This window comes from Cygnus olor, chromosome 3, assembly GCF_009769625.2.
Source record: "Cygnus olor isolate bCygOlo1 chromosome 3, bCygOlo1.pri.v2, whole genome shotgun sequence".
Classification (NCBI taxonomy): domain Eukaryota; kingdom Metazoa; phylum Chordata; class Aves; order Anseriformes; family Anatidae; genus Cygnus; species Cygnus olor.
The window spans coordinates 87,868,398-87,891,107 of NC_049171.1; the positions used below are offsets into that span (position 1 = coordinate 87,868,398).

The 22,710-nt window shown below is 37.2% G+C and overlaps 1 protein-coding gene across 1 annotated transcript in view; it reads left to right on the forward strand.

Moving 5' to 3' along the window:
* Positions 1 to 22,710, forward strand: part of LTBP1 (latent transforming growth factor beta binding protein 1) — a 202,148-nt gene that overhangs the window by 137,842 nt on the left and 41,596 nt on the right. Inside the window, 9 exon segments of the mRNA XM_040551251.1 lie at positions 204 to 329; positions 1,457 to 1,582; positions 2,314 to 2,436; positions 5,931 to 6,045; positions 10,676 to 10,680; positions 11,075 to 11,197; positions 13,277 to 13,399; positions 17,947 to 18,069; positions 21,765 to 21,890. Of these exon segments, the coding sequence (XP_040407185.1) occupies positions 204 to 329; positions 1,457 to 1,582; positions 2,314 to 2,436; positions 5,931 to 6,045; positions 10,676 to 10,680; positions 11,075 to 11,197; positions 13,277 to 13,399; positions 17,947 to 18,069; positions 21,765 to 21,890 (990 nt within the window).

Genomic DNA, 22,710 nt, shown 5'->3' on the forward strand with positions numbered 1-22,710 from the left:
TTTTGGATGGGACATGAAAATATGTCACTAGGAAAAGCCTAGATGGTTTCTAGATCTTCCAGATAAGTTATCTATTACAGAAACCCAGGATTTACAAACTTACAGTTGCTTTCAGGCACAATTTTTACTTGGATTACAGAATATTGTGCACATAAACAACTATGTGGGAGAGTTTAATGTTAAGCTTTGTTTTGTTTGCTTAGAAATCAACGAGTGCACAGTTAATCCTGATATCTGTGGAGCAGGACACTGCGTTAATTTGCCTGTGGGATACACATGCATCTGCTACGAGGGATACAAACTTAATGATCAGCAGACAAAATGCTCTGGTATGAATGGATGCTTTCAAAACTTTGAAATAGTCACATTATGAAATGTTTGAAATGTAGAGTCTGATCAGGAGGAATATGCTACAGAGCAGTCAGGAGCTGATTCCTCTACTGGATGTTTCCAAACTACACAGAAGCTAGTTTTTGTATGTCAAATAAAATTTGCCAGCTTGTCTCTGATATAGCCTTTCACCACTCAGAACTGAATGTAAATTTAATTAAAGTTGAATGAAAGCCATTCCCTTTGTGAGATGAGAGAAAAAGTGATTAGACAGACCATTTCTTCGCGGTTTTGTATTAGGTATCTAAAATTGTCAGACTGCTAGGAAGAAATACACTTCTGTTTGGAGAAGGAATGACAGAAGTAATGCCTGTTTCTCAGAACAATTTGACCAGCTACCAGCTCTGCAGCTGAACTAAATCCGGTCACTTTGTTAGGCCTTTCCTTTCAACCACTTGCTGGAAAAAAAAGAGAATACTGTAAGCATCCCAGAAGCACATTAATAGATCTGTAAGTGAGGTCTTTGTCCGCTCAAAGCCCAGACAGGCTCTGAATAAGCCATTTCAGATCTGGAAGCAGCCTATCAATCCCTTTCCTTGATTCAGAGTATGCTGGTTCCTCTGTAACTTGGATCAGGAAGACTTTATTATATCATGTTTCAAGACTATATACTATCAACTTTTCACACTACCTAAAACTCAGTAACTTCAAATTGATGCACAGGCTATCAGGTGCGACTGCCATATTAAAAAAAAATAATTTGCATGCATATACATAGCCAAATGGCAACTTAAAAGCCTTCTATTTCATACAAATTGTATTAATGTACTATGCTTGCAGCTTCTGCTCAGCTTACACTCAGGGTAGTGATTTGAATAGTAATCATGTCACATTCTTCAGGCCAATGCAATATTCATATAGTCTATGCCAGTAAGAGCATTTTTTTCCAACCAAAACTATTTAATGCATCTTTTTTGAAGCTTTAAGGGAGAGGAGCGCATATACTTTTTCAAATAGTTAAAATAATTACAAGATCAGTCCTTTCAAAAGCATGGCACAGAATGAACAAAAAGAATCACAACTAAATATGTTATTCTACAGTCTTACATTTTTATTTCTTTTATAGATATTAATGAGTGTAATCAGACACCTCATCTCTGTTCCCTTGGACGCTGTGAAAATACAGAAGGAAGTTTCCTATGTATTTGCCAAGCTGGATTCATGGCCAGTGAAGATGGAACTGACTGCGTTGGTAATTACTGCTCTACTTTATAAAAAAAAAAAAAAAGGCTTCTTGATTAATTTTCGTATTTTTATCCAACCCCCCCCCCCCAGAAGTCCCCTTTTCAACTTTTTTTCTGAATGTCATCGGTACTGGTCTGATGTCTGGAAGTGTTTTAACTGTCTCTCTCCAGGTATTGTGGAGAGGAAAGTATGTGAGTGGTTTCTCCTACTTTTCAAAATGATCATTTGTTGAAAAGCAAGAATTTATTCAGTATCATATTTGTTTAGGAAAACTACCATTTAGTAAAAACACTTTCTGTGGTGGGAAATACAAATATTCAAAACTCTTTCAATCTCTAGCTGCTTTAACAAACCATATTTTTAAGCATAGCTGCAAACATCTGTGGACTTTACATAGTAACAGAAACACATTGAAGAAGCTGTGATCTTCCTTAGGTTAGCGCTCCCTTGAGCACAGCATGCACTCAGTGACGAGCAATGTGCTTGCAACCACAGAGGCGCTCACTGTACTTCTTCCAACAGCCTGATTGTTTCTAGACTTTATTCTCCAGTCACATGCAATGAAGTAAAGATGAAACTGCTCAATAAGAAGTGCTTTACGGCTGTGGCTTACAAACAGCTTGAAAATTTGAGCTTTTTTATTTGTTTAATTAAAGAAAAGGTTAGGGGAGATGCAAGCATTTGGTAATTTTGTGGTGGAACAAAGTTTCTCTTAACTTCTCTTTTTCATCTCTGCAGATTTTGATGAATGTTCAAGACCTGATACTTGTGGGGAAGGCTTCTGTATAAATACTGTTGGCTCGTATAGGTGTGAATATTGTGACAGTGGATACCAAATGAACAGGAGAGGGGAATGTGAAGGTAAGCTTGGACTCTTCACCAGTAGTAACACAGTAACGGTTGCCAAACCAAACAACTGCAATAGGAGGAGCCATTTCTTCATGATGACTGTTTTCTTATGGACTGCTCTTTCTGATCTCAGCAGTAAACTTTACACCTGTTTGTTTTTAAAGAAAGCTGGTCATTAGAAATATTAAAACTATGCCACAGCGAATTTGCATGCTTATTATTTTTCTACTTGATACATTTCTTTTAAGTAATTTCTATCTCTATTTGCTATTTCTTTTCAGATGGAATCTCTTGGCACAGTAGTTTTATATCTATTGCGTTCAGAGTTCCTTTCCCCATTCCACTCTGTGCTTATTTCCATTGGTAATTTCTCTATCTTAATCTTACTGTTGGATTTCTCTCACGTTTCTTCATTTAATTTGTCTTCAGGTCATTTCACTTCCCCACGTACAACAGCAAAAAATGACAATGTTCAGAAGGATATTGGTTGTTTTATCTGCAGTATGTCTGGGACAATGAAGTGAAGTTACAATTTATTCATATCATAAAAAGTGCCAAATGTTACCACTGTTTGGAAAGATTAACATTGCCTGCTGTTCAAGGGAGGCTCTGCACAGAGGCTTGAGCTGCAAAGGGAGAATTCTCAGAGGGAGCAATCTTAAACAAGAAACCTTTTGAGTACTCTCCAACCTTTTCAGTTATTTGATTTCTGCAACTGTAATTCAATTCCTATTATTCAGATTTAAGATGCTGCAAAGGAATTCCCTTGCTGAGGACAGAACCTGAAGTAGCTCATACCGTTTCATCTCAGGACAGCTATTTTAGCAGCTCTTGACATGGAATCTGTTAACTTTATTACTATTCCCTCCTTACCTGTCCACTTTACGAAGTCTTTTGTTTCCAAAGGATCCATTGTTTTTCCTAATAAAAGTAAATAAATAAATAAAAGAACAGGCAGCAAATGATAAAATGAACTTTTCTCTTTTCCTTTTTCCCCTTTCCTCTTTCTTTTTCTTGTTTGGAAATAAATACCTAGCAGATATTTCATGTTGCAGGAGATCCTATGATGTCTGACCTTCAAAACTACACATTATTTTCCAGTGTGCCGTTTTTGCCTATTTTGTTGTTCTTTTTTCATTTTCAACAGGAATTGTGAACTAAAAACCACAAGCAGCTATTTATTTTTAAACATAGTTTTGTACATGCATTTTCTAAGGTACTTATGACAGAATAAAATTGCTAACATGTTAGGTTGCCTAACAAATGATCAATGTAAAGCTGCTGTGGGTATATTTGCTGCTCTGAGCATTGCTAAGAGATTCCACTTTCTACTCAGACAATTATTTTTTTTTTCTGTTTAATAAATGCTTTACCCACTCTGCTCTTACAACTGCTTTTGCAAATCTTCTCTGTCAGACAGGAATGTATTGGACTCTAAAACAAGCTAAAAATCAGAATATCACAGTGCATCGAATTTCTTATTAGCTTGTATTTTAAGTAGTGTGGTGTAGTCCTCTATTATTTAGCTTAAAAATATGTAATCTCCAAAATCACATTTTCTGCTGGAAGTTATTTAAGGTTGCTTTGGGGAAAAACCCTCCTACACTAAATCCATCAAACCAAGGAAATGACACATTCAGGGAATCATTTCACCATGTCATTACACCTACACATTATAGTCACACTACTGACAGATTCCAAATTCCACAAATAACTTCTTTCCACCTCCTCCACACATCAAAAACAAAGGTAAGAATCCTCCAAGCTGCACACAATACACACTGTTCATTTACATTTCCTCACCCTATCATAATTCTGCCTTCAAGCTATATCCACGCAAGCTGTGTTGTGAGCCCAGCTGGGGAGACAGAGTTTGCATACATGTTCTTCTCGCTAAGTTCATTGTTCATGTAGAACAGTGTTACAGGCGTAGTGAAACGTTATTACATACAATTAATTATTCCTACAAAAACTTCTGGTGATTTCTTTAAGCTTTGAGCATTTAGCCTTTATTTTGACTGAAAATTTCTGTACAAATTGCATAATTCATGTTGTGTGTTTTGAAGGTGAATACAGTCCAGGCAGTTCTGAGAGCAGGTTTCAGAGGAAGGTTGTTTGTTATTTAAAATAAATAAATTTTAAAAATCTCATAGCTGCTTCACTGAGAAGCATTTGCAGGGCTGCATTGTAGAGGCTCAGGAGGCCTGCTGCTGTTTTTATGAGAAAGTACTCTGTTGGATTGTCATGTTTCTATACAAAAATGTGATTTGCACAGATCCAGTGTCTAGTTTGGAGCTGGGATGTCCAATTCTCTGAAGGTTGGAGCATTATTCAGTTAAAGTACAAGTGTTGGGGGCAAATTTCCTCTGTGAAGCTTGTTCCCAAAGCTAGGAGTAAATTGCTACCCTTAACACTCTGTGGTGGAGTAGCAGTCCTTAACTGCTGAAGACACAACATCTAGGCTTGGAGCAGAGATGTTAACTTAGGGAGCTGGTGTTAGAGATAACTAAGGCTCTGAGTATTTCATTAGCTGCATGCACTGTGTGAAGCAAGTCTTAGGTAGAAAATATTATAATTGTATCATTACAGACCATGTCATAAAATGATAGTCAAGTCTGCAAGCAGGCTAGATTGAGGCTGCCCATGCAATTTTAACTCCGTTATCATCTAATCACAGGTCACTCAACAGCAGCTTGTCTTTGAATGACAGTTTTTGTATGCAGTCTCTTTTAGATTGAAAATATTGGATGTATTGGAATTTTCTTCAGTGCAGGATAAGAAGTTATTGGTAGATGCTCAGAGCCTGATCATGAGATATTTGAGCTTTTCAGGACCTATCTTGGTTCTTTGTCATGGGTAAACTGCAATCTCTTGTGATGCAACAAGTCCCTCTGTCACCCTAAATGCTGCCAGCCTCACAGAGATGTGTATGTTGCCTGTGCCTTCTTTCGGACATAATTAATTCCCTATTCCCTATAAGCAACTTGTCTGATTACCATTCACACGATTAAATTCATAGTCCCCATACTACTTTTCTGCATAACTCTAGGGGATAGGAGACTACCAAATTTCTCTTTGCATTGAGAAGCCAGTAATTTTGTTGTTACTGCAGTGCACTTACAAACACTCCTGAGAGAGACAATAGGAGGTAGGTACCTGAGGACATTTCGACATGGTAGAAGGGTGACACAAACAATGGTATTCATTCCCATCTAAGCCAGAAATCTGATCTGCTGTATGTTATACAGGGCCTACCAAGAAGTGGCAGTATAACAGAAAATTCAGATTCTGTTGCATGCACTGTTGTCTAATTTATTTTTCATAGATGCCCCTTCACTGGTACAAATCTGTACGAACTTGTACCTTCCTGGGTATCTTACAGAAAGTACAAAACTCTTTAAATTTATGACTATAACATGAACTCAGTTGGAATAACCAGATTGGCTTATTGTTCAGTGTTCTGTTACGGTTTTGACCTATATTTTCTTTTATCTTCTCTTTTGAAGACATTGATGAATGCATGACCCCAACTACTTGTCCAGATGCACAGTGTATTAATGCTCCTGGCTCTTACCAGTGCATTCCTTGCAGAGTGGGATTCAGAGGCTGGAATGGACAGTGGCCATGGTATGTTCAGTACTGTTTGTATCTCTGGTTATAGTTCCTTGTTCCAAGATGCTGTATTTCCTATTCTATCAATGTTTAAAACCTGATGATAGCACTTGTGCCATGGTTCCCCATTTCATTCAATAATACTTGAAAATAAGAGAAAATGAATTTGAAATTATTTTAAGTTCTCCAGACACAGGATGAATGAGGAAATATAGTTTTACTGTAGATAAATGAACATTAAATCTACACTGTAAATCATACAATTTTAGTTTTAAAAAAAAATGAAATAGAAAATACAGGTCTGAAAGGGATGTATCATCAATGAAATGCTATTAAGCCATTTTTTGGAGGTATTTTGCAAATAGAAAAGTCATGAGAGCGCTAACACATCACTGTGACTGGCAGGCTCTTCAACAGGATATGGGAGTTTGCTCATAGCACATGTTAGTAATACCTTACTTATCTGTACTTCCAGCAAACCTTGTGTTATTAAGCACATCTTTTAACAGCTTGTCTTTCTCACTTGTTGTTTAGGTTTTTTAGGACAGATTTTTCACATTGTTTTTGTCTATTTGTTTTTAATAGTTAGATTTTTTTTTTTCAAATCAATTTTTAGCTATTTGAAATAAGTAGAATTAATCTGAGAAAAGTGAATTAATGCGCAAAAAGAAATTAAATCTTTTGCAATTTTGAGTGTTATTTCCTGTGGCGCTGCTTGGAAACTTGAATTTGACCTCAGTTGTGAAAGATCTGTCTGTTGTGAATATTCCTGTCTGCAATGTGTGCATATACACATGTGCACTATAATTTGTGACAGTTGTTTGAGTAACCATGTTACTTAAACATAGAATGATAATACCCTACATAGGTAGTCTTTTCATTATTATTGTTGTTCAGATTGGCAGTGTACTTCAACAGTTTATTTCCTAATTGCTCCCCATTGCTGTGATTTGTTTCAGCTCATGAAGCAGTCTAAGAGCGTTAAAGTAACACTGGGAGGTGGGCATCTACTCTGCTCCAACCACAAATGGGCTTTTGATCTTTGCAGCAAGACTAGAGCTAGGTTGCAGTGAAGCACCTGAAATATGTATGGTGTGGCTGTCAGAACTCGCCACTGTTTTTGTTGTACAGATTTTGTCTTTTCAATCACTCTGTTGGCCAATGAAGGCATATTGTAGCACAGCATTTCTGTCTGAACATCCCTCTAACAATTTATCAGCATGCCTTAGCTGCATTATTTGGTCTTACCATTTGAGTTATTGTGCAGGAAAGTATTTCTCAGGTAATTTCATAGGTTTTAATTGAGTTATATCAAGCTATAAAATGTTTAAAAGAGATTGATTTTTTCTCTTAGCACACATTTGTTGATATACATCTTTGTTTTGCTTCTTCCCACCTGCCTGGATTCCTGCAGTCCTTGCAAGGAATGTGGCACGTTCATTCTGTTACAAACATTCAAAGATTTCCTTTTATTTAATTCTTTTTTCTTTTTTTTTAATGTAAACTTACCTTCATTTTGTGTTCTTTTCTGATACCAAGTTTGATATCTATGCCTGTTTGTGAAAACAGCTTTGTTGAAATTCCATGGTATACCTTTCTCTTGTTCCATTCTTGTTAACCAACTTAGTAGGAGTAGATTTGAGAGGCAAGAAATCATTGCTTTGCTCAGATTTACAAACAAATCTAATTCACATAAGGGATAAGTATTTGTTCCAAGATACAGATGCTTCTTTTCCTTTTATCACTGCATATAGTTTCCCTTTGTTTTGTGGAATGTTCTAAGCCTAGACGTCTCACTCACATCATTAGTGATGTGATCAGTGTTCATTTTCTGTTTATCGTAGACTTACATCATGTTGGAGATGAGCCATATGCATTTTAGAAAATGTAATGCAGACAGAGTTTGTCTTACAGCCTTTCAATATGGTATCATTTAAATACACTGCAAAGGAAAATATATGCCAAGTTATCTATGATGGGAATTTAAGTCCATTGTTCCGTAAATTCAGTTGTTTCTGCTGTTAGTTTAGGTCAGTTGAAGCTCTTCTGTTTTTCCCCAGGGCTGTTTTCAGTATTTTATTTATTTATTTATTTATTTTTACCTCAGCTCATTCCTCTGCTGGCACTTGATGCCCTAGAAAGTATAGCATAACAATTCTACAGGTCTTCAGTGGTGTTTATATTTTAGCCTTACAGGATTTAAATCCAAGAACATATCTCCTGTCATTTAATGAAGGCAAGTCTATCACTTCAGACTTATATAGAATATATTTAACTGCAGTTTAATTAGGAATATCCAATGTGAGATGCATAGCGGAAGAAATAAAAATGACACCAGCACACCCTGCCTCCTTACTGTCTTGCAATTGCTGCTACTGTCCAAGATCCCATCATGTGTTCGTGTTGTGCAGGGACTATTTGAAATAATTATTTTTAAGTTTACATGCAATCCCTATTTTTTTAAATTATTCTCTCTCCAAATACATACATTCAAATACAGTAATGTATCATGACATATAATGAAAATAAATAGTATCTGAATTTAGAGCACACTTCTGTGTATTAAGGAATAAATGGAAAAATAATAAAAAGGCTTACAAAAATTTCTAGACCACTTCATCCTCATTGTTATTACTGTGGTGAATTTTGCAGCTACACAGTTAACTAAGAATATTCTGCTTGCAAAGTGTTAGGAATCTGGTCAAGAGGTTTCAAAACTAATACAGAGGTCAGCAGAGCTGATCCATATACTCCTAGCCCTGCTGCAAGGAACTTTGAGAGAGTCAGGTACAGCTCTGGACTTCACCTTCGAAGACCTAGATTCCTGGCTTTTTTGCTGGTTTTACGGGGAAGTCTCTTGATCTTTTAGTCCCACCTAAAAAAACAGAAATTATATGGCCAACTTTGTTTTCAAGTAGCTTGGAGAAAAGCAGATGACAAGCAATCTGTAAGAAGCAGGTTTGTTATTCATTTGGAAGTTTTTTTGCCTAACTGCTGAGTTAGGTTCTCTGTGTTCTCCATTTTGTTCGGTGAGGTCATTTTGAAATGGTAGGAAGGAATCTTAGAAATTAGTCTTGCAGAAGGATGGAAGTAGTATTGCCTACTGAACTGCCATAGCAGAAGACCTGCAGATCTGTGCTGTCATCAGGGTGGAGGCCACTTCATATTCTTAGCCAGCCTCTAACAAAGGGGCTTTATTGACAGAGACAGATCATTTGAAATATGGATAAAATGGTGGTTTCATTTGTGTCTGAGCATGGATGGGCTTTGTCAAAAGTTGGATTGTACAGTACCATGTGAAGAGCTATGAGTGGTAAATAAATGAAAAGAAAATACTCGCTGCAGATTTTCAGAATAGCTAATAAGAGTTATGAGATGAATTAAAGATTTTTAATCTTTTTCCATCTCTCCCTGTTCTACAGCTGCCTAAATAGCTCAAGTGCCTCAAATAATCAGTAGTTTTACTTTATGTTGACAGATTTTGTGTACTTTATGGTGGCAAAAGACAGTATAATTGAGAGTAATATGATTTCTGACATAGAAGCAAATAAGGTTTAATTTTTTCTGTTTCACTAGAGCTGAAAAATACATTTTTTTCCATAGAAAGAGGGGCACCTGTTTGCTGCTAACTACACCCTCAAAATAAATTAAATTTGGAAGTTTAACTTTTATTTTGTTTAAATGAAAACCACCGCTAGAAAAAAGACAATACTGATTAGTTTAGAATTCTGAATTAATTCTGGCTGGGTTTATAAGAAAGTTGTTATTTATCTGTTTGTTTTAGTGTTTGTTTGTTCTTTTCTACAAATTGCATTCAGAAGGAATACCTGAAAATGATGAAGTAGTAACACAGCAATTTTCATGTTGACTGAACAGAGTGGTCCATCTAGTTAATATTCTCCTTTCAGAGAAAGATGAAAATGTGTCTGTGCAATAGTTAAAAGGGAAAAAAAGTTCTTTTTGAGTCTTCCTGTAAATAAAGGTTGGCTTGCAACTGGATTGAGAGGTTTTGCTTCTAAAACTTTAATTATAAAGTCTTAGTTGATTAGAGTTCTTTGTTGCCTGTATAGACTAGCCTTACAAGGGATCTGCATGAAGTGCAGAAATCCTCTTGAAATTCCTCATGTGTTAGCTATGTCTTTTAGAACCTACCTCCCTTAAGTGCATTTGAAAAACATTATCTAGTAATGTGTAACATGCACGTGTTTTGTATATAGTCTTTATCTATGCACTGGAGAACTCTTAACTCCTGTACATTAATTGACCTAGCTTTAAAAAACAGCAAAAACTCAACAGCAGAAAGTGTGGTTGAGTTCGGAACTTGCTCCAAGGAGAACCTTCCTGTTCCCTCACTCCACGTAAATGAGCAGAGGCAGCAGGTGGGAGCTGTGACAAGAGCAAATGTTTCAAAAGTGATTTCAGTGAGAACGGTTTCCAACACAGCCCTGCCAGCTTGAGCTGTGTTTGCAACTGGGGTTATCTGGACTGTTTCTTGCAATAGCAGGATTAGTGATGATGGTTACAAGGTATTGGCAGCTGCTTGTGCTTTTATCATAGTTATGTATACTTCCTAAGAGTAAATCAATGCAATGCAAGAATGAGTGTGCCAGCACATGCTGACCTCTTTTCTACTCTAAAGCCACAGTGGTCAGGCTTAAGCCTCTGTGGGAAAATTATGGGCAAAAATGATCTTATTTAGGTAAGGATGATGTAGGCACACAGTTCATAGTACAAACCCTATTAAAAAGCAAAACAAATGAGATTTGTTAACCTGAACTACAGTACTAGGATTAAAGCTTTGTTTTAGTCATGTGGATTGTGAGTATACTTTGAGCACAGGCCAGCTCAAATTCAAATCCTTTGGTGTTTTTTTTTTGTTTTTTTTTTAATCAGAATTGCTACAGAATTGACAAGGTCAAAAAGACAGGAAAACTGGTTGTGATTATGCTTATGACAGAACTTGAAGCAATTCCCACACCCACCTGAGAGATATTGTAACCAAGTTAATTATACATTTATGCTTTGTTTGTATTCACAGATATAAATGAATGTCAGTATGGCAATCTCTGTACAAATGGACGTTGTGAAAATACTGAGGGGTCTTTCAGATGTATTTGTGGTCAAGGTTTCAAACTCTCTGCATCAGAGGATCAGTGTGAAGGTAGGAAGGAATATGATTAAAATTCTATAAGGTTGCAATTCTAGATAACATTTCTCATCTAATAGTATTCTTCCTCATGGAGACAACAAAAGTACAACACTGAGGCTAAATTACCAAAAATGTAAGAAGAATGTGTTTTTCTATTTTCTTACGTAGCCACATTATACATTTTGTGATTTGTTATAAAACATTTGGGGTTATAAAGCCAATCAACAATGTTTAGTAATATTTATGTTACTTGGTTGGAATTTCTGCAAAATGCTTGACGTTTGTCATTTTCGAGGTTTGGAGACAGTGGCTTTTGCTGTGTCTTAACCTTTTAGTGTGGCATTTGCTTTTCTTTTCATCTTTTTTTCTTCGTGTGGGAGTGGAATCACAAAACCCAAGCTACGTTCTCTTGGAACTCAGTAGTGTCAGTTAAATGCTGAGCTGATGCCTGCTTTGGTATCGCTGCTTTTCAAGCAACATACTCAGTAGAAAGTGAGTGTGGTATCATATTTCTACGAATAAGTACCTGTATCTCCAGAGTGTCAGGTCCTGCATTTTTCCACATCTAAAATTCCCATTGGTACTGCTCCAGTGGAACAAAATTGGCTATGAAGCCAGAGCACAGCAGTCTGAGAAGAGAGCACAGAGTGCATATATAAAGTATGAGTATCCTTCTCCTACTTGAACAGCAGGCATTAGGGACTCCTTGCAACCTGTCCACCAGAAGTGAAAATCTGGGATAATGTCTCCAAGGTGCAGAAGCACACAGAAACTTGAGTTTCTTGTCAGCTGTTTTTTTTCTTTATTTTCCCTTCCCATAAGTGTCTGCATATAGCACTAAACACATTCAGCCTTCTGAGAGGTAAAATAATACAATAAAACTAAATAATCATTCATTTAACTTTGTCAGGAAATTTGAAACAAAACATCACTGTACGTTAAGTGGCTTGAGTGAGTTAAATGTGCTGTCCAGGACACAGAGCAGACCAGTCTTGGGGAAAGTATGTAGACAAAGTTTGACTGCTTCCTCTGAGCCTTTCATGGAAAAGAGCCTTTGCCAAGCTGTGCTGGCATGTGCAGACAGTTCTTCTTAAAGTGCACCCTTCTAAAGTCAGGATCAGTACACGTGCCCAGATACTTCATGCAGCCCCACAGAATTCAGTGATCCTTAAATTCAAAACTTCTCTGGTCACAAGGGACCATTATTCCAGAGGTCAGACTACATAGCCATAACACAGACCAGAAAAAACTCACTGAGTAACTTTCTCCTGTTTGAATTGCAGTATATTTTCGGAACAACATGCAGCCGTGCCTAAATCCTAGAAGTGACTAACAACCTGCCATATAGATTTAATTACCGTTTCTTCACAAACTTTTTATAAGTAAGAGAGTGAAAACAGGTTTCCTAGCTCATAGAGGATGTGCTGTGTTCTGAATTCAAAGTGCTGCTACCCTCCACTGTTTTGACATTTTCATATGAAAATTTAAGTTCAGTGTTCAAGTCCATCTGGTAACCCGGCTGACCCCAGTTTATGAGAACTGAAGCACTGAGGGATTAGCAGTAGTTGTGGAAGCAGAGACATTTCCCCATACTTAGAGGATTAATACTTTTACAAGGCAAGTATTTAAAGGAGCCTCAATGTACAGCTGAATAGGAGAAGAGCCTGTCAGTGTGTATCTGAAAACCATACCCTGTTAAAAGGTGGTGATTCCGCTGGAAAGTATTTTGTGGGTTTTGCTGACTCACTGGAGCAGCTGGCTTGTTACATTTGCCAGATACAAGAGAAACAAAAAGAATTCACAAGCAGCGTGTCTGTCTGTGGGTACCTGTTTGTGTATTGACGGATATTGACACTATGGGAGAGAATTGTGAATGCAGTCACCTTGAGGAAAACATCCAATCTGCAATTTCATATATTTTTATGCATTATGTTGACTGTCTGTGTTTGTTAATAAATATAAGACCAAGAGAAACAGTACTTCATATTGACACACTCCTTTGCTGTTTTGTTCAAAGATGGTTTTTGCACTATTTGCTCAGTAATCTGTGTTTTCAGATGTATTATATCATCACTGTCTTTTCTGCTACAGATATAGATGAATGCCAGCACAGGTCACTTTGTGTGAATGGACACTGCAGGAACACAGAAGGGTCTTTTAGATGTGTTTGTAGCCAAGGTTACGCATTATCTTCTACCGGAGATCAGTGTGAAGGTAAGCTTGTGGACTTAAGCTACTGATTCATTTTTTTCAGTAAGATCTTGTGTATTTCAGCCGTAGGCATGAACTCTTTTGCAAGTGGGGTAGAAAGATATATTGCTCCTCTTTCTTTTGCAGTACTTTGCTGTCAACTGTTCAACAGTCCCCTCCTGCACAACCCATATTTATTGTTTCTTAGAAATAGTGCCTGTCATCTTTTCACATACAAGAAATCAGCACGTGGATTTCCAACAGTAAGACTGAAAGAGCAGTTGACATTGTTACCCAAAACACTTAAGCTTTTCCAAATCTTGTTGCTCAAATTCTGTTGCAGAGCTCTATGTTGGTTCTGTATTACAAAAGCTTCTGCCAGCATACTCTGTTCACATGGGATCCTGCTAAGAGAAAATTTCTTCAACTGGTTTGGGGAAGCTTGAATCCCACATGTGCACTGGCAAGAGAAAATACGCAGTATAAGATGAGCTTTAAGGGGATCTGGTGGAGCTCACAGCTTTCACTGTCTCAGAAAGCAATCTGTGTACTGAGCTTTTAAAAACAAAAGAGGTGAAAGAACTATAGCAAATTTAGGGAGAAATGCTATGTTATACAAAACAGCCACGTTCTATTATCTCTCAAGTAGAACAGCTTAATGTCCAGTAATTGGCAAGCAGATACTTTTTCTAATGAATTATTTCAAACCTGCTCCCTCTTCTCCATTGTTGTATCATATCAGGTCATATAGCCTTTTGCTGCACTACTCACAGTCATCCTGAGCATGTGAGGTTTCTCATAAGTGAGCTCCAGAAACAATTCTACCTCAGTTATTTCCTTATCTCCTACCCTACAGGAAAAAACTCTCAGTTAGGCTGTTACTGTAGGTGTGGTATTAGCATAAATAAACTTTCTGGTCTCTGGTGTGCTTCCTGTAGCTGCTAATACCATGCAAAAGACAGAGCTCCTTACTGCTGTTCTCCCTGCTGTGTGTTCTGCTGTTAGGTTATCATGCACACAGCACTCTAGGAGGCTGTTACCACCCTCTCACCCAGAGCAATACGTCAGGAATCCTCCTCTTCAGTTGATCCAGGCAAAAGAGCAGTTCCCCCAAGCTGTGACACAGTGCTGTCTTCTCAAGACAAATCTATGATATCAGACCAGACTTTATCAGTGCTGATGGTATGGGATTGTCCACATTTAATGAGTGACAACATATCTTGAAGTTCTCACCAACGAGGCAATAAGGATATCTTATAATCTCTTCGGTACTGATCGGTTTGGAGAATATAGTCACAGAAGAACTTAAGATCATCTCAGCATTCCTGGTGAATACCAGTATCACTTGCATCAGCTGCAAGAAATGTGGGCTGACGATGCAAGGCACTAGAAACTTGTGTCAAAGAATTTTGTTTTCACTTGGCTTCACATGTTCATGAGTTGTGACAGATGCGGAGATGCACTGTCAAGAATCAAAGATTCTTGGTCCAATCAAGGTCAAGCCTGCCTCCTAAAGACAGAACAGACTGTGTGGTGTCATTCCTGACAGATACTCATCTCACCTCCTCTTAACAGACTTCAACAGATGAGATTCCAAATATCTCTTCAAGCAGCCTGCACTAGTACTTTGCTGTTCTTACCTTAGATTTTCTTTTTCCCTAATGTGTGATGGTAATTTTTTATTGCTTCAGTTTAATTTATGACTTTTTAGCCTGTCAGCCTTCGACAAGAAACAGTCTTCTTTATTGAAACGGTCTTCTTTATTTCCTCTGTGCATAGCAGATATGGACAGGGTGGATGAGAGGGATGCATAACCATTTCAAGCATTTAGATTGCTTCAGCGAGAGGCCTTACAAACCACTAAGTCCGCAGAGAAAGATTTTGAACTAGTAAATGCTGTCAAAAGAGTGTAAGCTTGGAAAATTGTTCGTTAAACAATCTTGTAGTGAGGAAGAGCAAATGAAATATAGAAATTAATTTAAATCCATTCTAGTTTCCAGAACTTCTCTTCAGTCTGCTTTGACACATTTCATACAGCCCAGGAAGTCACAGTAACTGTTGCTGCTTTCCATCACTGTGATGTGGGCTGTCAGGAGAGGTCCATGTTTTACTTTATCTTCATCTCTTCCTTGTTCCCATTCAAGGGCAATTTTCAAGAAAAAACAATTTCAGAAGCTCTCAAGGCAAAAGAGGAGGAATTGGATCATACAGGGAAAACAGGTAAAGCTGTTCCCTTACCCCACGGCCTTTGTCTCATTCACAAGAGTCTGTAACCAAGTCTACAGCTGCTCCATCCAGTGACAAAGTGGTTAATTTCTGCAGAGACAATTTGTTCACTTAAGATTTTCATAAGTATTAAAAGTTCTCCACAAAATCTGTCCATCTCTTGAAGTAGAAGAAATTCTTCAGTACTTGCACTATATCCCTTCAGTATTTTCTGAAGTACATGACATTATGGACTGCTTTTTGCACCTTGGAAACCAAGTGTGAACGCACCGTGCTAGTTCCGCTCTCTGTAAGAATGCTTTATGCAACTACTTTATCTGCTGTAAGTTCACCTCTTCTGATTTTCTTCACCTTCAGAAATATGTATATGCACTAGCTGAACTTACATATAGACTGTACATCTCAAAGAACTTGGGGCACTGGAAAGAGTCTTGTCTAAAGCATACAAGAGGCTCCAGTGCTCCCCTAGCAGCTTTCAGAGATTTTGCTAGCCCAAATGCTCTAGATGTACACCTGTGAAGGGTGATTAAAAAGTACTGAACACTTCAAGAATGAATTATTGTCTCTGCTTTTCCTCGAGATTCTTATGCAGTAACCATAGGAGCTGTGAAGATTTCCATCAGAGAAAGGGAGGTTTTTGCTATATGGAAAATAATGAATTTTGACTGAGTTTGGCAGAAAACGCCTTCTTGTTGTGAGGCTTGGCATTAACTCGGCGCAGGGGAGTCGTTAATTTTTTCTCATGCTCCCAGTCAAAATTAATTGCTGTTTTTCAAATAAACCACAATTTATTTCTCAGTCAAAAATGATTATAAAACGTGGTTATCAAAAGGTCACAACTTTGTCAGCATTAAGTGCAGTTTTATCTGCAATAACATTCATAGATGTAAGAAAGCAATCACTATTTCTTATTTTAATCAAATAGATTAAATCCCAAGGTTAGTTGCACTTTGATGTACAGTGTAGGCCTTCCAGAGATAAATGTAGAAATGAGGTCATATACTTTTTTTAATTACAATTGTTATTATTCCTGAAATGCATGAAAAGGTTACAATTCTAGTTATATCAAATCTGTGGTTAAGAAGTCAGAATATTCCAAGGCAGTGGAAAAACTCTTTGTCGACTTTTCAGGAGAAACTCTGTCCCATCAAAGCAATAGACTCGATTAATTACAAGGTAGATCACTGAGGAGAAAAGGGCAAGTTACTTCTGAGATTTTTCTTTTATTTTCTGTTTGCTTTTAAAACCAGAGACCCAGTCATGAAGTACTTTGTGATCTTTAGTTGTAGTGAAACAAAACTGTGTAATATCACTGGAATGTAGGCACTTGCTGAGTTAATCCTGTACCTGTGCTCTGTTTCCTCTGTTGGGCTGCCATTGCCTTTGAATGGTAATGGAAAGAAAAGACTTTTGGTAAAGACAATGCCAATATCCTGTTCTTGAAATATTTGGTTGTTTTGTTACCTAGTTTCTGTCTTGAATCTTTCTCAGCTATGTGTCAGTATGTTTACCCCATCGACGTCAAGACTCTAGGGCAGTCTATAGACTGAGGACTTGGCACTGGGAATGTGGTGGATAGGCAGCTGGGAGCTGGACCCTGCATGCCCTGCCTCTTCATCTGGATTTATGGCTTAGGTGCAGCACTACGCAAAAGCAACTATTCAGCTTTGTAATGAAGCTGCTAAGCCTGCAAAATAGCTGTATTGCATCACATAAACTGCCTCTGCGAAAACGACCATTAGCACAGCTGTACACACAGTGTGGTCTGTGTGCTACAAGCCTTCTGTCCACGTGGCTCTCTTGTGAGTAGTCTCCATAGGCATGTCTTGTCTGGTGTGGCACACCAGTTATGCCCGGTCTTGCACATGCTCTGGACAACATCTGAGTCAGGTCAGTTCAGGCTCAGGGATCTTTGTGCAGCGGTCTAAACATGTCTGAAGATATATCTTTCAAAACACAAGTTTGTATCACTGGGCATTTTTTGTGTCTGTCTTGGAAGACAAACACAGCTGGTTGGCTTTTCTTGATAATTGTACTACTAATGCCACAGTCACCATTATAGTAAGATAGAGATTGATACAAAGGTCTGTTATGATATTTTTCATTAAAAATTAAAATGACACATGTTCAGTATGCTTGCTAAGAAGAAATGATCCACAAACTCAATTTTTAAAGCTTTCTAGAAAACAAGAAATTTGATAATACGGTGAAAGAAATGAAGAGGACATCCTCACATAGTTACTAAAGGACACTGTAGCTTCAAGTTGCTACATTAGTGTTGAAGTATCACTTAAGAATTCATCAGTTTTACATCATTTGATTATTCAGTTACATTTTTATTTCAGATATTGATGAATGCCTTCAAGACAGTGATGTTTGCCTTCGAGGAAACTGCATGAATACTGATGGGTCTTACAAATGCACTTGTCCAGATGGTTTCCAGCAGATAGCGAATAGGGGATGTCAAGGTATGAAATAGCTATTAAAAGTACCTGGATCATTTTATAAGTATGTAAGTTTATAATCATAACTTGTGAAGGTCACAGATCACGATAATGAGGATAAACTCATTTTATTTATGATTGATAGTACTTTCTTACTCTTCTGACTTAATATCATTGTCTCTAAATATAAGTTGAGAAATGAGTTCAAGAGGCTTAAATTTCAGCCTACATAACTTGAAAGAGAATCTATATTAGCACTCACAGAGATTCAGTACTGCATTTTCCCAAATCCTTGTAGCATTTATTTTGACAGTACCTTGTATATTTGTGAACTGATGTTGTAACAAAGCAGTATAGCTATTCTCAATTCATGTTAGGTAAACCTCTCATCTCTAAAACATTTTGCAGTACTTTGTGGAGAATGGGGAGGAAGAGAATGTGTTACCTGAGGCTAAGTCAACACTGCCAAATCCAGAAAAAGTACTTCCCAACTTTTGGGTCTGAAGAATGCTATCTCTGTGTTGGCACAACATCCAGGCATGCCTCAGCACTCCCTTTTACCATCCATTTTTATGAGACAAGAAATGGTCTCAGAGCTGGAAAGTGGTACCATCTTCATGCTCTAAATGATTGGAGGACCAGGAGTTTGGACTCTGCTTTGGCGCCTCTCATGCACAGTTTAGACTTGAGCTGAGACTACATTCCAACTGATCTTTGTTGAAGATCTTATGCAACCGACAGTAAATTCCTTGCAAAACTTCTAAGTATTACATGTGACTGCTTTCTAATGCTGAAAACATTACATTCAACTTAGAGAAGTACTGTATTAGACCTTACTTTAGCAGATAAAGGGGAATTGACCACAAGCTATAAATCAGTGCCAGCTTTCCTACCATCTAATTCACTTCACTCCATTATGTTAAGGAGAAGTATATAGGCTACATGAATGAATATCACAAAACTGAAAGCGCTTAGGCGCCAACTAAGGGGTAGACAGTATTGTAAACAGAAAAATGTGAATGAATATTGGAAATCATTTCAGGTAAGAGTGCCACACTTGAGAAAAAAGACCACCAATGTTGAAAAATAAGAATTTGTTGTAGAAGGGGAGTGAAACTGCTTGAGAAGTAGCCAAATGAGTATCAGAACAAATGGAAGAAAAGGGGAGCTGATACAATGAATACAGACAAGTTAGAATAGCAAAGAACCGGACACAGTGAAAGAATATAAAGGGAGGTCTATGACTAACAGAATTAAGTATGTTTAGAGGGTTATTACTGTGTAAGTTACCTGTTGAGCTGTTACATGATCTAATAGTAGAATTTTCATTAGTCAGAGATTGAAATCTTGAATATATTTTTCTTGTCCTGTATTTTGGACTGGACAAAACTAGCCATATTTATATTGTAAATGACTTTGTCTCAGTAGTACCTTCAAAATACTTTACACAGCAGTGAAACAGACATCTTTAAATGACTGAAAGTTAATTCTTATATCAGAATTCTGTAACAGCAAGAAAAAAACAAAAACATTTTTGACAGAATTTGTGTGGAGAGATTAGGGGTGTGGTAGAAGATGAAGATAATAGGACACTAGTGCAGAGTGATCTTGAACACATTGTAAACTGGGTATGAGCAAACAATATGTATTTTAATATAGCCAGTTACATACTGAAGAAGGAATCTCAATCATACGTGTAGGATAGTGGGTTTCCTTCTGGGACACAGTGATTGAAAAGGATTTAGGGGTCAGAGATAGGTAGCTAAATATGAGCTTCCAGTGCAACCCTGTGGCCAGTAGGACTAATGCACTGTCTGGAAGATAGAAAAAGCATAATATGCATCAGGAGTATGCAAGGCTTTTTTTACCTCTATTTTGCACTTATGCAGCTGCTCTTGGCACATGGTTGTACTTGGACATTTGGGTGCCCAAAATTCAAAATGGATGCTGATCAGTTGAAAAGAGTTCAGAGATGAACTCAAAAAAATGATGGCCTGGAAGAGAAAAGATTGAATAATTTTAAGCTGTGTATTTTGGTAACAAAAAAAAAATAGGGGAAATTTAATCATAGCATTCTTACCATCAAAAGAAATGATAATTGAAAGTAGAGAACTCTTGAATTAAACCGGCAAATCTGTCACAATGCAGTATCTGCAAAGTTGAATCTGGACTAAAATTTAGGCTAGAAATTAAGAACATGTATTTTGGTTAGGAGCAAAGCTGAAAAGAGTCCAAAATATCATAAAGTATGTAGTGTTCTCTTTCAGACAAATTAAACTCTATTTCCCTGACATTATTAATTTTGTTTTCTTGTCTTTTAAATGTCATTCTACCCTTGTGTAATCAGCTGTTATGGTTTCCAGTATTTTTCTGGCAGTTTTAAAAAACTGGCTTAGTTTCGAGAACAGTGTGCTTGCTGAGAAGGTACTGTACTGCATTTGTCTTTGCTGATGTCCCAACTTACCTGTCTTGGACACCAAGAGCTTTCCAGAGTATGCCATAGGTCTACATTTGCCTTGATTTCATAGAAGACTTCATATATGTAGGTGTGTGTGAAATGCAACACGCTGACTTTTCCCTTAGCACCTTATATGGATATTACCTTCCCCAGGCTGCCTTTGGTCTTTCCACATGTGCAATGTCTTCAGGACACTGGCCTAGAAGGTTTATATACAAGATACAATCAGTCTGCATTTAAAGAAAATTCTATTATGGTGTTATGGGACTTGAAATAATAGTGCCGAAATCATAGTTTGTCTAGTCTATCAAAATTATTGTCTACTTTTATGCATTTTGTAAGGCTCTAAGGATGGCTGGAATCTAAGCAATAAAAGACACAGTTAAGAGTAAGAAATTCTGCTATCTGTTATGATGGATGAAAACATCTTGAGTAAATTTTTTTTTTCTAATTTTGTGTTTGATCTCAGTGTGATATTGAAAACTTCTTAAAGGTTTCAGTAAAGCAAAATACCACAAATTAAATTTTATTTTATTTTATTTCATTTTATTGTATTTTATTTTATTTTTTACAATTCTTGTAAATGTACCTCTTGAAAAAAAAATGAAAGAATGAATGCATGTGATCTTTGAGTTCTGACGGCAGGTTTTGTTGGTAAGAAAACATCAGTCAGAAAGAAATGTTTGTTTTTTAGATACAAAAGTAAGTTTGAAAGGCAGTATTTGAAAAATGCTTTCTAAATTCCAGAAAAAGAACAATGATTACGAACACTTATATACCAAACGTTTGGGACCACTCCCCATAAGAAAAAAAGAAAAATGAGTATTTGGCTTTAAGTTGTATAAAATCAATTTGCTGGAAAAGGTGCAACTCCGGACCTGCTGGTAACACAAACACATGGAGCCAGATGGACAAAGTTGACAAGCATACAGCAATCAAGAAGCAGTGAGATGGAGCCATCTGAGAATTCCCCTAATGCAGAAGAAATGTTGGCTTGTGTAGAGCTTATCCTGACATCTCACAAATCACTCTCATCTGCTCATCCTCGTTGCAGAGAGTGATATAGAGGGAGTATGATAAATCAGAACATACTGATGCTTATACAGAGTTTAAAAAAGATCCCACAAGATTTGGTTACTCCTGAAAAAGAGCCTGATTTGCCTAGCTAGTAGATACAAAAGCTTCTTTTAAGACTAATTGAACTTAGGCTTAATATTAAGGGAATGATTATTTGCAAAGCTATTAATGTCTCTGTTTGCAGATATCAATGAATGTGAGAGATCTGACCTCTGTTCACCTCATGGGGAGTGTCTGAACACAGATGGGTCCTACCAGTGCATATGTGAGCAGGGCTTTTCTGTGTCTGCAGATGGCCGAACATGCGAAGGTGAGACAAGTCATAGTAATGCATGAGCTTCCCCCTGCATTCCCATTGCTTTGCTGTTACTAGTTGGGTAAGAAAAGCAGTTTGGGTGTAATACTGCAAAAATAATATTAACTTATCAATCTGCCACCTAAAGATCTCTTTTTTTTTTTTTCCTCTTAAATGCATGGCATGATATGTTGCTGTTTGTGTCATAAGAAGTATAACAGGAACTGTACAAAATGGGCGACACAATAGAGTTAATGTTTGTTAGAAGCTGTTTTACTTCTCTTGATTTTTAAAAAAGATGCCATCTGAACATTGGATTATTTTTGTAAGCAAAAGAAATTAGTGAAAAAGAAGGAATACTGACATAACTATGGCAAATGATGACAAAGATGGGAATTATGTCCTTATAATAAGATACGTGAAACCAGTGGACGCCTGTAATAACATGAAAGTCTGTCTATTCAGAGATGAAAAATTATTTCTGTCCTATAGCATAGGTGAAAGAAGAAATATTTATAAATGCAAATAAAGTGAGATTGGAATTTGGACTTCTAAGAGGTTTCAGATGGGTAGCCCTTCTGCCATATGTATTTAGCGTCATTTAATTTACAGTGTCTTATGTGCATTAGCAGCAAGCCTGAGCTGCATAAATGTTCTTATTGCTGGATGTGAGACAGCAGAACTTGCCTTGTCAAGACCTTGACAACCAGATGAAGCATCCATGCAACTTAGCTCCAGTGAGAAATTGTAAAATGCTGACAATGATAGCACCTCAGACATTTCGAAATGTCAGAAATTGAGTAAATCTTAATAATTAGATCTTTGCAGTGGTAAA